This window comes from Carettochelys insculpta, chromosome 29 (genome assembly GCF_033958435.1).
Source record: "Carettochelys insculpta isolate YL-2023 chromosome 29, ASM3395843v1, whole genome shotgun sequence".
NCBI lineage: Eukaryota > Metazoa > Chordata > Testudines > Carettochelyidae > Carettochelys > Carettochelys insculpta.
Genome location: NC_134165.1, coordinates 13155001 through 13170422, shown reverse-complemented (window position 1 = coordinate 13170422; position 15422 = coordinate 13155001). Strand labels below are relative to the sequence as shown.

At 46.3% G+C, this 15422-nt stretch overlaps 1 protein-coding gene across 2 annotated transcripts in view; it reads right to left on the bottom strand.

The window, feature by feature from the left end:
• Positions 1-15422, bottom strand: part of TFCP2 (transcription factor CP2) — a 45089-nt gene that overhangs the window by 2398 nt on the left and 27269 nt on the right. Inside the window, exons 7-14 of one of the 2 annotated variants that reach the window (XM_074979826.1) lie at positions 13639-13749; positions 12850-12938; positions 11960-12038; positions 11002-11095; positions 10706-10796; positions 7452-7555; positions 2100-2242; positions 31-82 (exon numbers count right to left, since the gene is read on the bottom strand). In XM_074979826.1, the coding sequence (XP_074835927.1) occupies positions 31-82; positions 2100-2242; positions 7452-7555; positions 10706-10796; positions 11002-11095; positions 11960-12038; positions 12850-12938; positions 13639-13749 (763 nt within the window). The remainder of the gene's footprint in view (positions 1-30; positions 83-2099; positions 2243-7451; positions 7556-10705; positions 10797-11001; positions 11096-11959; positions 12039-12849; positions 12939-13638; positions 13750-15422) is intronic. The other variant, XM_074979827.1, reaches the window with a different exon arrangement.

Below are 15422 nucleotides of genomic sequence, written 5' to 3'. Positions count from 1 at the left end.
CAGCCTGGCACATAGGATGTATTCAGTTACCTTTCATTGTGTCCAGAACAAAACACGATTCATCTTGGAAGTTCTGTATCATCTGAAAGAAACCAGGAAATCAATTGAATCCATTAGTGAGTGTTTAAGTTTTGGACTGAGGCTCAATTTCACATATGCATTAGTTATTCAAGGGTGTAGTTAGGCAAGGCTGTTAGCTCTTCCAATGGGCCATTTAGTTATTACAGTGCTTTTGGGCGTATAGAACCTGGAACATACTATTCCTTCCTCCCACTTCCTGCCTAGTGTGGGGAGAGTGGGGGGAAAAAAGAGAAGAGAAGGGGTCTGAAATGCACCAGAACCAAACCAACCAAATCGAGCAGAAGAACAGATTGTAGGAATCCAGCTTCAGATACTGGAAGTCCTATCCCAAATCCTCAAATTGGGACAATGTGAAAGCCCATGCACATGGCAGAAGGTGGCTGGCCTCATAAGGAAAGACAGGCATTAGTCATTTCCTCAGCTCGGGGTGTGGGCCAGCAGAAGCCTAGGAAACTGCAGCCAGCACTTCCATTCAAGCTCCGTTCTCTTCCCAGAGATCAGCAGTGCCAGGCTGAGTCCCATGTCTCACTGTTAACACTTGAGTCTCAGTCCAGTCACACCATCCCATCTCCCCTTAAGGGTCAGCCACTCTGTGACAATCTGGATGTAACAATATTGCCGTTAACCCCCAGTTACATGCTGGCCAGACAGCATTTGGTCAAGACATTTGCATTTATCTTTAGAGCCCAGCACAGATACAAAATTTGTATCTGTATCTGCAAAAGTGAGCCACCAATATTCATGCCCATAGCTGCGGATGTAGATACCCTGTGGACAGAAAGCAGATATCTACAGATTTGCAGAACGCTATTTATATCCAAGGCAGAAGCTCCGTTTCCTGCAACACATCCCTGAACACTGGACCCAATAACCAGCATACAGGCTATTAAAAGCTTTGATTAGCTTTCTAGAGATACCTCAACCCTTGGGGCTGCGCTGCAGCAGCTTCTGCCTTAACTTCACCAGCTTGTGCTGGCACTAGACGAGCGTTCTGAGCAGGAGACAAGCCCAGCTGGAAGGAATCCTGCCACTGGGCAAAGCACCTACTGCAGCTAACTGCCCCTCTTAGCAGGGTGACTATTCTACTGTGGGCTTGATTTTCATTTGCACCAAGGCCCCTTCCCTGCCTTCTGACAGTATAAAGCTGCACAACTTTAAGGCTCCTTTACATGCCAAGAATGGTTTAAATGGGTTTTATTTCTACAGGCTGAACCTCTATTCCAGTACCCTTGAGAACTGACCAGTGTTGAATGACTATTTGCCAGACAACAGGAGGTCAATAATTTTCTAGCATATTACCAACACTTCCACTGCTTACCGGGCTCTTAGAAAACATTTAGGGGTAAATTACAGCTAAATAACAGCCCAGCACATTGAGAGCCAGGACTGGTGGCTGTTAAACTTTATGGGACCATGGAACACTTGGCCACACCCATGATAATTGGTTTTCCGGATAACTAAAATCATGCCAGATTAGACGTTACTGGACGAGAAAGTTACAGATTGGAGAGGTTCAACCTGTACTAAGACTCAGGCTCTCTCAGGCACTCCGAGCTATCTGAGACACCCACTCTAAGTGGCTAATTCTAACTTTCCCTTTAAAAAAGGTAACATGTAGTGGATCAGCTCTCAAATGCCATGACCTAAGCACAGGAGCGGGAAACAGGAATGCCCTCCAGGTCTTCACTGGGGCCCTGCAATCTTTTCTGCAGCCTTGGGCACAGTTATGGCATCTGTAAAATGGCGCATGGGGCTGGGAGGTTGAGGATTAATGCTTTGAAACTGAGGAACGCAAGACACGTTACAAGAGAGAACGCTAATGCAACGGTAACATCTAGCTCCCCGGGTCTGCAGACAGGCAAGTAGGGCCCCCAAGCAGTTTACCTGGAAAGGGCCACTACTCATCCCAATCCTGTCCATTTGGAATCCTTAGCACATTTACCCACGAGAGAGATCATGGAACGAGATCAGGTTTGCAACAGACAAAGCAACTGAGCCACCGAGACTCGGCCACTAACCTCATCGCTGATCAGTACATGTATTCCTGTAGGGCCCTGCTTATAGATATGGCTGATCTGTCGTGACGAGATGCTGAAGAGCTGGGCTATTTTTTCTGTCAGTTCCACTGCCGTCAGCTCTTCCAGATAGATAGCGTGATAAACTGTAACAGGGCCAAAGCAGTTACAATTAGTTTCCAAAGCATCTAGCATGACAAAGTCTGAGCTGCCTGAATGCTCTAAGTGCTTAGAGAAGGACCCTGCTGTGCTAGGAGCTGTACGAACAGAACCAACTCCATGACACTGTACCCCAAAGAGCTTCCAGTCTCAGTAACAGTGGCAAAATGTGACACTGCACCATTTCTAGCTATTTCCACTCAGCCAGGAGAAACTGAAGTGCAACTGATGTATCCCCCGGCAACCCCAGTGCCCTCGCCTACAACAGTGGTTCCCAATCTGGGGTCAGCAAACCCCAGGGTCCATGAGGGTATTGCAGGAGTCCATGAAAAAATTAAAGCAATAGATAAACAATCACAGAAAATAAGTTTTAAAGTTGCAACCAATTACTACTTTCATATTAAGTATCTTCTAATGTTACGAATCGCTGTCCGAAAATCTATGTTGTGGTTTCCTTTTTCATTTAACTAAGAGTACATAGCAGCTAGAACTGGCTTTGATGGGGGTCCACCCATGCTTTCGTGGGTGGGGGACGGGGTTGGGGGTCCAGACTAGTGAAAAGGTTGGGAACCATTAGCCTAGTGGGAGACTAGGAGCAGCATGCAGGCTATAGAGTAGTAATAAAGAACAAGGGAGGACAGAGCCAGTGACTTTGCAGTTTTCTCCCAGAATGCAGGAAGTGGCTGTACTGGCATCAGGCAGCTCCAGAAATGTAGGTCAGACATTGTGTCTAGGCCATGCTGGATTCTCACATGAGTTGTAAGTGATCAGCCCAGTGCAGGCTCTGTGCCATTAATGACATGCCGGAGCCATGGCTCTGATTGGTGAAAAGAAAACCAGCCGGCTGGAATGACGGCAGATCAGCACAGAACCCTCTTTCTAACCCCACTCAAACTTCCCCCCGCCAAAGGCTGGCTGTGGTGCAGGAGCCAACAGCCCTACTGCTTTCTTGCTCCTTCTGGGTTATTGTTCCTGACAGCCTTCTGGATGGAGACAGGCATCTGAATTTGAAATGGGAGGGAGTATGGGCTACACTGGGAGAGTAAAAAGAGGGCCAGGGCAAAACTGGGAGGCAAGACCAAATCAATGTCTGAGATGCCTATCTACAAATGCAAGAAGTATGGGAAATAAGCAAGAAGAATTGGAAGTACTAATAAATGAATACAACTATGATATCGTTGGCATCACAGAAACTTGGTGGGATAATGCTCATGATTGGAATGTTGGTATTGAAGGGTACAGCCTGCTTAGGAAGGACAGACAGGGAAAGAAGGGAGGAGGTGTTGCCTTGTATATTAAAAATGTACACACTTGGACAGAGGTGGAGATGGACGGGTTGAAAGTCTCTGGGTTAGACTCAGAGGAGTGAAAAACAAGGATGAGGTCCTACTAGGAGTCTACTACAGGCCCCCTAGCCAGGTGGAAGAGGTGGATGAGGCTTTCTTTAAACAGCTAACAAAATCATCCAGGGCCCAGAATTTGGTGGTGATGGGGGACTTCAACTATCCAGGTATATGTTGGGAAACTAATACAGCAGGGGACAGACTGTCCAATAAATTCTTGGATTGCATTGCAGACAACTTTTTATTCCAAAAGGTTGAAAAAGCTACCAGAGGGGAAGCTGTTCTAGATTTAATTTTAACAAATAGGGAGGAAATTATTGAGAATTTGAAAGTGGAAGGATGCTTGGGTGAAAGTGATCATGAAATCAGAGTTCACAATTCTAAGGGAGGGTAGAAGGGAAAACAGTACAATAGAGATAATGGATTTCAGGAAGGCAGATTTTGGTAAACTCAGACAGCTGGTAGGTAAGGTCCCATGGGAAGCTAAACTGAGGGGAAAAACGGCTGAGGAGAGCTGGCAGTTTTTCAAAGGGACATTATTAAGGGCCCAAAAGCAAGCTCTCTCACTGTGTAGGAAAGATAGAAAACATGGCAAAATACTGCCTTGGCTTCACCAGGAGATCTTGCATGATCTCAAAATAAAAAAGGAATCTTATAAGAAATGGAAACTAGGACAAATTACAAAGGGTGAATATAGGCAAACAACACGAGCATGCAGGAGCAAGGTTAGAAAGGCTAAGGCACAAAATGAGCTCGAACTAGCTACAAGCATAAAGGGAAACAAGAAGGCTTTTTACAAATACATTGGTAACAAGAGGAAGACTAAGGAGAGGGTAGGGCCATTGGTCAGTGAGGAGGGAGGAACAGTAACAGGAAATTTGGAAATGGCAGAGATGTTTAATGATTTCTTTGTTTCGGTCTTCACTGAGAAATCTGAAGGAATGCCTGACAGAGAGTGCTAGTGAAAAACGGGGTAGGTTTAGAAGTTGAAATACGAAAAGAACAAATTAAAATTTACTTAGAAAAATTAGATGTCTGCAAATCACCAGGGCCTGATGAAATGCATCCTAGAATCCTCAAGGAGCCGATAGAAGAGGTATCTGAGCCTTTAGCAATCATTTTTGGAAAATCGTGGGAGACGGGACAGATTCCAGAAGACTGGAAAAGGGCAAATATAGTACCCATTTATAAAAAGGGGAACAAGAATAACCCGGGAAACTACAGGCCAGTCAGCTTAACTTCTGTGCCAGGAAAGATAATGGAGCAGGTAATTAAAGAAATCATCTGCAAGCATTTGGAAGGTGGTAAGGTGCTAGAGAACAGCCAGCATGGCTTTGTTAAAAACAGATCATGTCAAACCAATCTAATAGGTTTCTTTGATAGAATAATGAGCCTCGTGGATAAGGGAGAAGCGGTGGATGTGGTATACCTAGACTTCAGTAAAGCATTTGACACGGTCTCATATAACATACTTATCAATAAACTATGCAAATACAACTTAGATGGGGCTACTATAAGGTGGGTGAACAACTGGCTGGATAACTGTACCCAGAGACTAGTTATTAATGGTTTTCAATCCGGCTGGAAAAGTATAACTAGTGGGGTTCCACAGGGGTCTGTTTTAGGACCGGTTCTGTTCAATATCTTCATTAACGATTTAGATATTGACATAGAAAGTACACTTATTAAGTTTGCAGATGATACCAAGCTGGGAGGGGTTGCAACTTCTTTGGAGGATAGGGTCATAATTCAAAAGGATCTGGATAAACTGGAGAAATGGGCTGAGGTAAACAGGATGAAGTTTAATAAGGACAAATGCAAAGTGCTCCACTTAGGAAGAAACAATCAGTGTCACACATACAGAATGGGAAAGGACTGCCTAGGAATGAGTACAGCAGAAAGGGATCTGGGGGTTATAGTGGACCACAAGCTAAATATGAGTCAACAGTGTGATGCTGTTGCGAAAAAGGCAAACATGATTCTAGGTGAACAGGTGTGTCGTGAACAAGACACGAGAAGTCATTCTCCCGCTCTACTCTGCGCTGGTTAGGCCTCAGCTGGAGTAGTGTGTCTAGTTCTGGGCACCGCAGTTCAGGAAGGATATGGAGAAATTGGAGAGGGTCCAGAGGAGAGCAATGAGGATGATCAAAGGTCTAGAGAACATGACCTATGAAGAAAGGCTGAAAGAATTGGGCTTGTTTAGTTTGGAAAAGAGAAGATTGAGGGGGGACATGATAGCAGTTTTCAGGTATTTAAAAGGGTGTCATAAGGCAGAGGGAGGGAACTTGTTCTTCCTCGCCTCTGAGGATAGAACAAGAGGCAATGGACTGAAATTGCAGCAGGGGAGATTCAGGTTGGACATTAGGAAAAAGTTCCTAACTGTCAGGGTGATCAAACACTGGAACAAATTGCCAAGGGAGGTGGTAGAATCTCCAATCACTGGAGCTATTTAAGAAGAGGTTAGATAGATGGCTTTCAGGGATGGTCTAGAAAATGCTTGGTCCTGCCATGAGGGCAGGGGGCTGGACTCGATGGCCTCTCAAGGTCCCTTCCAGTCCTACTCTTCTATGATTCTATAAGTCCTGCATGCCTCTATGTGAGATTACGTGCATATGGTGGGACACGTGTGCAGAGTGGCGGGAGGGGCACCCAACACGTGCATCTCTCCTGAGCCGTATTCACAACATCGTGCTGCCCTGTGCACCACATGTGGCGAATGGGGAGTGTATTGGACACCATGGGACTCAAGGCATCAGCTGAGACTGAAGTCCCATTATACTGCACAATGCACATCTACTGAGAGACTACCCAAGCCCAAAAGAGGTTAAAATACACAAAAAACAGATTGTCGGAAGCAAGCGACTGGCCCTGTCAGGGCTGCCTCCCTACTCTGACTCTGAGTACAGAACGTGGAGGCCTGCAAAAAGCCTTAAAAATACCTTGCTTTATTGGCTTTGCATAAACAAACTCCACAATGTCAAAATCCCTGACCTTGATAAGTAGTACCATCACCACCAAGTGGAAAAACCGCCCCCTTAAGCCCAGGAAGACACACTTGGATATCTTCCTGTGGAGAAAATCCCAAGCTTCACCCATTCCTTAGGAAATAGCTTGGAAACAAAGAACTGTAATCTGATAGCTGACCTTGCTTTCGGCAAGCATTCACACAGACACAGAAATGAAATAACTGCCCTACAAAAAAAGTAATTTATTCACAAAACACAGAAGATGGAAAAATACCAATACCAAAAAATACAAATACCATACATAGCTGTCAGATGTAATTAAAGCAACCTGAGATCATTAATATTAGAGTACAGAGTTCCCTGCAATTCAGCTTAGAAGTTACAGAGTACAGGGTAAAAACTCAACCCAGCCTGAGAAAGTTCCACAAACAAACATAACCTGATCACATCTAACTAAACATTGCCTTCCAAGTTACTTATCTATGTGCTGACAACGAGCTGGCCTGGATATTTACTGGATTCACTCAAGCTGCTCAGGATCAATCATTTTTGTCTCTTCTCTCTGCATCAGCCACACAAAGACCCCTAAAGCCTACAATTGTTAAGTTCAAAAGAATTTTGCTTCCTCCCATTGGCTTACCTCGAGCCCCGCCCCCCTCCAGGGATGCCTCTAAGGGTTAATCTTTTACAGGTATTCATTCACAAATAGGCTCAAATGGAAAGAGGCAGGATGAGTCCAGTCCACAGCTCTACCCACTCGACCACATTGCATCTCTTGTGAGAAGGCCGCTATCCCATTTGCTACTTTTGCAGCACTCCCAGAGCATTAGGCCACAAACGCAACATGTGAGGGGAGAAAGCACATCACCCCTTCCGTAAACTCTTACCAAAGAAAGTACTGTTTGCTGACTCCCCATCCTCATGCTTCTGCTGCTCCCTCAGCTGCTGAGGCTCCTGGCACACGTAGATGGTCAGCCTTGGCCGTACCATCCTGCGGAAGGAAAGGGCAGGACAGATGAACACTACCGAGTTTACCATGAACACGTTTCCCTCTTCCCAGATACTCAAGTCCCACGCTCCATTTTTCAGACTCCTCAATGCAGAAGATCAGACATGCAGATTCCAGAGGGAGATCACAGCAAGTTTTGTTTCATGGAGACAATATCTAAAAGGGGAGGAGGGAGGGGCAGGTGCCTGGAAGGAATCAGACAGGATTAAGATGCATGGCCAATTTAGGGACATGACAACTGGCTGCCAAGAGCCCCTTTCAGACCTCCTAAGTGGGATTAATAGCAGCTGGGAGCATATGGTCCAGGGTTTAAGGCAGGGAGATCCTAGGCCAGGGGTGTCAAATATGTTCCCCCACTTGCCACATGTGGCAAATAGGACACCGCATTGTGGTGAATATGGCTCTCAAGACATATACAGCTCTTGGAGCCTGTGAATGCAGCTCCTTGCAAGCCGTACATGAGGAGTGCCATCCACCCACTGGGAGTGCCTGGCTTTGTGGGAAGGAAAGGGCATTGATTGGGGGCAGGGGAGAAACGTAGCAAACATAGAAAGATGACAACGATAAGTGAGAATCTAAATTCTCATTGGACACCACTGCCTTAGGCCATGATGAGCAGTGGATAACACTGGCGTAAGAACCAGATGAAACTTGTCACGTTCCTATATGCAGCATTTTCTGAATTGAATCAGCTTCAGGATGACTAATGTTTCCTTCTCTAGCCCCCTGCAAAGCTGTGACAGCGCTGCAATGCTATCTTAACAGCCATCGGGGTCCGTATATTAGCTCCCTGAACGCTCTCCCTAATGCCAGATCTTGCAGCTCATCATCAGAAAGCCAAACTCTCCCAAAACATACACCAATATTAACACACCCTCAGCAGCTCTTTGCTTGGTTGCAATTCCTGCAACAGTTTCCCCACTACTGATCCTCCATCTTAGACAGGGGGATCAGAATCAGTATTCCCCATAAATTGAGAGCTTGCACAGCCATCTAGATTAAACACCCTCCAGCTGCTTAGACTGCCCGCAGCCGGCAGGATGTTTCTACCGGTGGTGCGCATCCACACATGCCTCAGCATGCATAACAAATTCTATTCTTCATGTGGATGGAAAAAAAAAAATCAGAGGGAATTGACTGGAATGGCAAGCTAGTACCAGAAGCGTCACATGGCAATGCAAGGAAAGCTCCCAAGGGAAGGAAGATTCCAGAAAATCAAGTTTTTTCCCTACCCTGACACCTGAGGACGCTGTGAAGGCCAGGACTAACAGAGGTTAAGAAAGAGCTCGATAAACATTTGGAGGTTAGGTCTATAGATGGCTATTAGCAAGCGGTAAGGGATGGTGACTAGCCTTTTGTCGAAGGCGGGAGATGGATGGCAGGAGACAAATCACTTGATCATTGTCTTCGGTTCACCTCCTCTGGGACACCTGGCATTGGCTACTGTCGGCAGACAGGATACTGGGCTAGATGGACCTTTGGTCTGACCCAGTATGGCCATTCTTATGAGGTCAGGTTCTGCAACTGGCCAGTGCCCATGATCAGGTCCAGATTTTCAAGAGCCTCAACAAACATTTAGATTCTCAGTATCGGTCAATACATAATATGCAGGGCTCTTGAAAAATCTAGATCCTTACTGTTTGGGCTTATGTCCTAATAATATGGCGTAGTGTCCCTTAGGATCGGTCTACACCAGGGGTGTCCAACCTTTTTTCATTGGGGGCCACATGGCAATTTTTTACATGTTCCCGGGGGGAGGGGGAGGGTGTGGAGACAAACACAAAATAGCCCCAAACCACCCTCCCAGGATAAAACCCCTCGCAGTGCCAAATTGCCCCCACAGCCTCAGGCTTAGAGCCCTACAGCCCCAAACTGCTCCCCCACCTCAACTTGCAGCCTTAAACCCCACCATAGCCCCAAAACACCCCCAACCACAAACCTCCCCCAGACCCCAGCCTTAAACACTTCCTGCAGCCCCGAACTGTCCCCTGCCCATCCCTAGCACTCCTAGGCTTAACCTTCCTTGCAGCCCCAAACTGCTGTGCTGCCAGCCCCTTGCCTCAACTGGGGTCTGGTCCCCCAGGGCTGGCGGCAGCTCAGCGCTCCAGCCACTGGGCCCTCACCCCAGCTGGGGCTCTGCCCTCAACTGCTGGTGGCAGCTTGGCACTCTGGATGCTGGGGCTCCGTGGCAGCCAGCCCCACAGGCTAGATAAAAAGGCTCTGTGGACCAGATTCTGGTTTGCAGACTGTGTCAAGGGAACTTGATGAGTTCTTTGTATCAGTTTTGGAGTTTTCACATCCCTGAGTGATGTAAGTTACATAGACTGAAGTGAATAGTGTAGACCAAGAGTAACTTGCATTGCTCAGGGATGTGAAAACTCCAAAACTGATGCAAAGAACTCATCGAGTTCCCTTGAAACAGTCATCCTTCCTAATCATCTCCTCGCCACTCATACAGATGACCTACCAGTTTTCATGCTGGCTTCCTCCTTCTGCTGCAAGCGATCCACAAGTGCATAGATCTGCATTCTGGGCCTTCTAGCTCCAAAGCATTAGCAGCAACTTAACTCTGGCTTTCAAACTGTATGATCTTTGCTTAGTGGATTATTACACTAAGTCCAGTTTCTGAAGGTGGATTTTGCATCTAACTGCGCTCAACTTTTCTACAAATCCCTTGCTTTTTCCCCGAAGTTTTTGGAAGGAAGCCAGCTCTGACAGTCCTACCCCATCACTACATTTTGCTGTCATACCTCAGAAGTCCTCCGTTGCGTCAGGTTTACTGAGTCACTCGGCATGGTGGCGGCAATGCATGGATAAGCCAGAGGACTGGTCTACACTAAAGTTCAGCTGGAGCAGTACATCAGTTCAGGCATGCTGTGGGGTGGGATGCGTGACCAAAGCTACGAGGGCAAAAGCCCTAATGCGGACGCAGTTATTTTGGTCCTTTTACCAAGAGAAAGAGAGTCTCCACTGTCAGTGGAGCTCCTCTAAGACTATAAATATATCAGCAATCTTTTCTAAGCTAGACAAGGCCCAAAACTACAAGAGTTATAGGGAATCAGAGATCCCATGGCGACTACTCCATGGAACACAAAAATCAACACATATATCCAGCTCTTACAAGTTACGTACCGTCCCTTTAATGCGTTGAAGAGCCTGATGCCATCTGCAGGGCCACAGATCTGAATGACATCTTCTCTGGTTAGCTTCAGTAAGTCTGCTCCTGGAATTGAAAATAACAAGCAGCTGAGAGATCGCCGGTGGGGACAAGAGCATAGTTCATTTAAAGAAGATGGAGGTGAGTTACCACCAATGTTTCACAGCAGAATTTGCCCAGATACTGTCAGTGATCGAAACTGCCTCAGGAGGGCATCGAGAGGAAGCCTTCTGAGGTGAGGAGCCAGCAGAGATGGGCTTTCGTCACCAACCTGAGAAGTTTGTGAAGAGCCGGGAAAAAGTGGAGAAGCGGTTTCGATGCAGCCACTGCTGGGCTTCCTGAGGTGTCGCCGTTGGCAGGAGGTTCTGCAGCACGGGAACAAAATGGTTACTTTCCACAGAAGTAGTAAAACAAAGCCATGTGCATTGAAATATTAGCACAGGTCAGCTAGATTACTACTCTAATGTGGTAAAACCTAGGAACCCAAAGCATGGATTGGGGCCCTGTACAAAAACAGAATGAAGATGGTCTTTGCCCCACAGAGCTTATAATTTCAGTGCAATACAAGACAACAGACAGACAGGGTGTGGGGACAAGGAAAGCACAAGACAACTCTGAGATTATGCTGGTCAGCATAATAAAGCAGAGGTCATGGCAGGCCATCCAATCAGCCACTGGCAAAATGTGTGTAAGGCATCACTGTACAGGAGAGAGTATTCACTCTAGATCCTCTCTCACCAAATAGGAGCCATTGAGGGAGAAGTTATGTGCTTAATGTAGAAAGTAGTACTTAGTGAGCTTCTTGGCCTGTGTTATACTGAAGGTCAGACCAATTGGTAATGGCCCCTTCTGGATTTAAGAGGGTCTATGAAATTAATGCAAGAGAACTCTGTCTGACCCAGAGACAGAGGACTTGTCTACACGGGGAATTATTCTGGAATAGCTATTCCTGATTAACATCACATTATTCTGGAGTCAGAGTGTTTTATTCCGAATTAGCTGAAACGGATTAAACTAATTTGGAGTAAGAGTGTCCACAAATGAAGTTAACCAGGAACAGCTAAACTGCTTTAAAATCATACCCTACCTTATTCCGGATTAACTTTCATGTGTAGACAAGCCCAGAGACCCCACACTGCAGCATACCAGCAAGCTCCTGAACATAGCCACCTAGAAACCCACAAACTTCCGACAGTAAATTTAGAAAATAGGATTAACACCATCCTTACCACAAGCATAAGATTTGAGGTGGGACTTACATCTGTAATCTGAGGAGGTGGCTCGGGTTGGTGGTTTGGAGAGCCATTTCTAGATTTTGAGAGAGAAAAAAAACACACACGAGGTTGGAACCTGCTCTTTCCCACCTCTCAGTAAGTGCAACTCAAACTGATGTATCTAAAATATACTGACAAAAGGAGTCACCTATTCCATACTGATTCATGTCACACAGTGACCAACGGCATGTTTTAGAAAGTGGGCTCAGAAAGTTGTAGGCAGAGATAGTTACAAGTAGCAGCGTGACTATGTCAATGGCAAGGAAGCGAAATACCCTGCAGGAAAGCAAACAAGCAGCACTATGTGAGCGAACCAACGTCGGCGAGGCCGATGGCTGAACACAGAAGGAACAGCCACGCAAATGTACGCTCCGTTTTCATTTGAGAGGCGAGGTTGGCTGTATGCATTAGATAGCCTGAAAAAAGGAGCTGCCATCTTTGCTGCCGCTGGTGCCTTTTAATAGAATGCTCATTTCTTAGCACATTGGAAGCGATGGTCATTTAGGGTGAGGTCAGGCCTGCTAACAGAGGTAGGTGGTACACATGGGCCCAGAGCTCAGTCCTCCTTTGAAATGCCACAGCAGCGCTGCTCTGTTGTTCCATGCAGCTCAGGGGTGTGGGGCAACATATGGTCCAAGCGGTACTAAGGGCTGACTGCCCTATCCCCTTCCACCCTTGGCCACACCCCTTCTGAGGGCATGGAGCTGAGTCCCCCTCCCACCTTGCCCTTGGGTGACTGTCAGCCCTGCTGGTTGAGGTCATCAGACAACTCAAATGTTTTCGTCCGTCAGGGAAGTGAGAAGACGGCGACAGTCAGCCAAGCAGTCCTCTCTGCCCATACTTACCCCTCACCAATGGTAAAACTGCTGTGAGAGCTGTTAAAGCCAGGGGATGGAGCATTGTTGACATAAGTGATCTCTGGCCATGGAGAACACTGGAAACAAAAACCCAATTACGAGCGAGCAGGAAATCCACAATCTTATTTTCCACTTTTACAAATGGGTTCCTTTAGATTAAGCTTTAAGCTGTTTTCCATGAACTAGGGCAAAATTGCAATCTGCTCTGCTTCATGCAGGTTATACTCGTTTTCTGCAAAAGAAGGTTGACTACAAAGAGCAGTCGAAAAGCAAGCCTGTTCACTGCTGCATTTCAATTGACAGAGAAACACTGGGCTGTCTTCAAATTTGATGCACCAGCCGTGACAATATTCCAAACGGTGAGCTCTTGGATTGGAGTTATACCTCCTGGGCATCTGGGGGGCAGAGCTGTTTGCTTAATAGTCTCCCTATACACCAGCTGCAGAGCATGCCTACCTTGGGCAGCTGACACTGATTTTAGAAACTGATGCCTACCCTGGAATTTACTCTGAACAGATCAGATACTCAAAAGAAGCATTTCCAAGGGATCTAGAGTCAGTCTAGCATGGCAGTCCAAGGAATGCAATAGCTGCCTCTTATTGACAGGCTAACAGCACCCACCTATCTGGGTGTGTCCAAGACCTTAACTGTTTCATGGCCCCTCAATTATGTCTTGGGGAGGGGCAATGAGCAGAATGACGGTGTCACCCCCCCCAATGAAACTGATTTGCTAAGACAGCAATTCTAGTAACATACTGCAGGCCCAAAAAGTCTTACCTCTGTGAGTATTGTGGTCTCATAGGAAGGCTGGTATTTCTCTTTCTCATGAGGAGTTCGCTTCTCCATTTTCTCTCTATCGGTCTTCTGTTTACGATCTGCTCCTTTGGGCTGGAAGTCCAACATTTTGGTTAGATCACAAATGCCTGGCATCTTGGAAGGGAGTTAGCCAAGAGAGAGAGTCACAGTGGCTGCACAAAGAGATGGAAGGAAACTGGAACAGAAGAGAAAAGCTGACAAAGAGCTCGGGAAGCTTTTTAGCTACAGGTTGAACCTCTCTCGTCTGGCAACATCTGTGGTCCAGCATGATTTTAGTTAGCCAGATGTCCATTTATCAAGGATAGGGCCAAGTTTCCTGTGGTTCCATAAAATTTGCTTCCAGCCACCAGTTCTGGCTCTCAGTGTTCTGTGCAGTTATTTAGCTTTAATTTACCCTGAAATGTTCTCTAAGACCAATAAGCAGTGGAAGCATTAGTAATGCTATTTAGACAATACTGACCTCCCCTGGTCCAGCAAATTCTCTCATTCAGTACCAGTCAGGGTACTGAACTAGAGGGGTTCAACCTGTACTGAGTTGGGACAGATGCCAAACTGCAGCCTTATGGGTAGGTAGCCAGGCTGGGATGGGCAGTGAATTAGAGAATAATCTGCATAGTACTAGATGTGTTCTCTGTAACCTGATCCATCCACCCCCTATGAAAAGAGTTCAAAACATCTGACCTAGAAAGTGAAAAATCTTTCAGAAAGGAATTAGGCAAAGACCAAGATGCTGTGCTAGCCCCATGAAATTTAAAAGGAGAGGCTGGGACTTCAGATTTGTTCTGGGTTAAGTTTGTTGAAGCATAACCACACGATACTCTGACAGGCGGTACAGTGTAGAGGATAGAACCCTGCATGGTTAATCAGATCCGGGTGCTGTTCCAAACTCTGCCACTGGCCTGCTGGGTGATGCTAGGCAAATCATTTCACAGCCTTACACCTCAGTTTTCCCATCTGTAAAATGAGGTAAAGAAACTGCCCACCCTAGAAAGTGCTCTAGGACCTGATGAAAAGCACTAATAAAGAGCTGGACATTATTACCTGTGACTTAGGACTTCACCCACCGCTGTAGGGGACTATTTAGATTCCCTGATCCCCTCTTCTACCTCACCTTCTGGAGAGATTTAAAAGCTAGATTTGCAATTCTGGGAGGGAATAACTCTGTTCCGATTCCTCGCCAGGGACCAGCTAGCAATGGTCAGGGAAGGGAGATGAAGAACTAAGTTCTGCATGCCAACAGCCAGAGTACTTTTCCAGCATTTCATAAGGATACTGATCTGAGCACAATATCCCAGCAGTGGATTCCATGGGTCACCAAGTTCTTTTGGCTACAAAGCTCTTTCCTACAAGATTTCACACTGCGTTCCAATGCCTCTCTTTCTCCAGGTTTGTGTTAATCCTCCAAATAATCCTCCTCGTTTCGCCACACCCCCTGCACATTGTGAAACGCCTTGCTATGAACTCCTGCAGATTTTCAGGTTAATAGCACGCACGTACGTTCACACCCACAACCTGCAGAGCTCAAGTGGTTCGACAACATAGCTCAAGTGGTCTGCATATGAAGGCTGGGATCATGGCCTTTGCCTTTGGCACTCCTTTAACCTCCTTCCCAGGACTACAGCCCTCAGGCCTTTTCTGCATGAAAGAAATTTGTTCTTGTTCAGTTACACCAAAGTAGTTGTACAGATGCAAACTCCCAAGCAGATGTACTGCAACCATGCAACACAAGGCCTGTACAAAAGTAA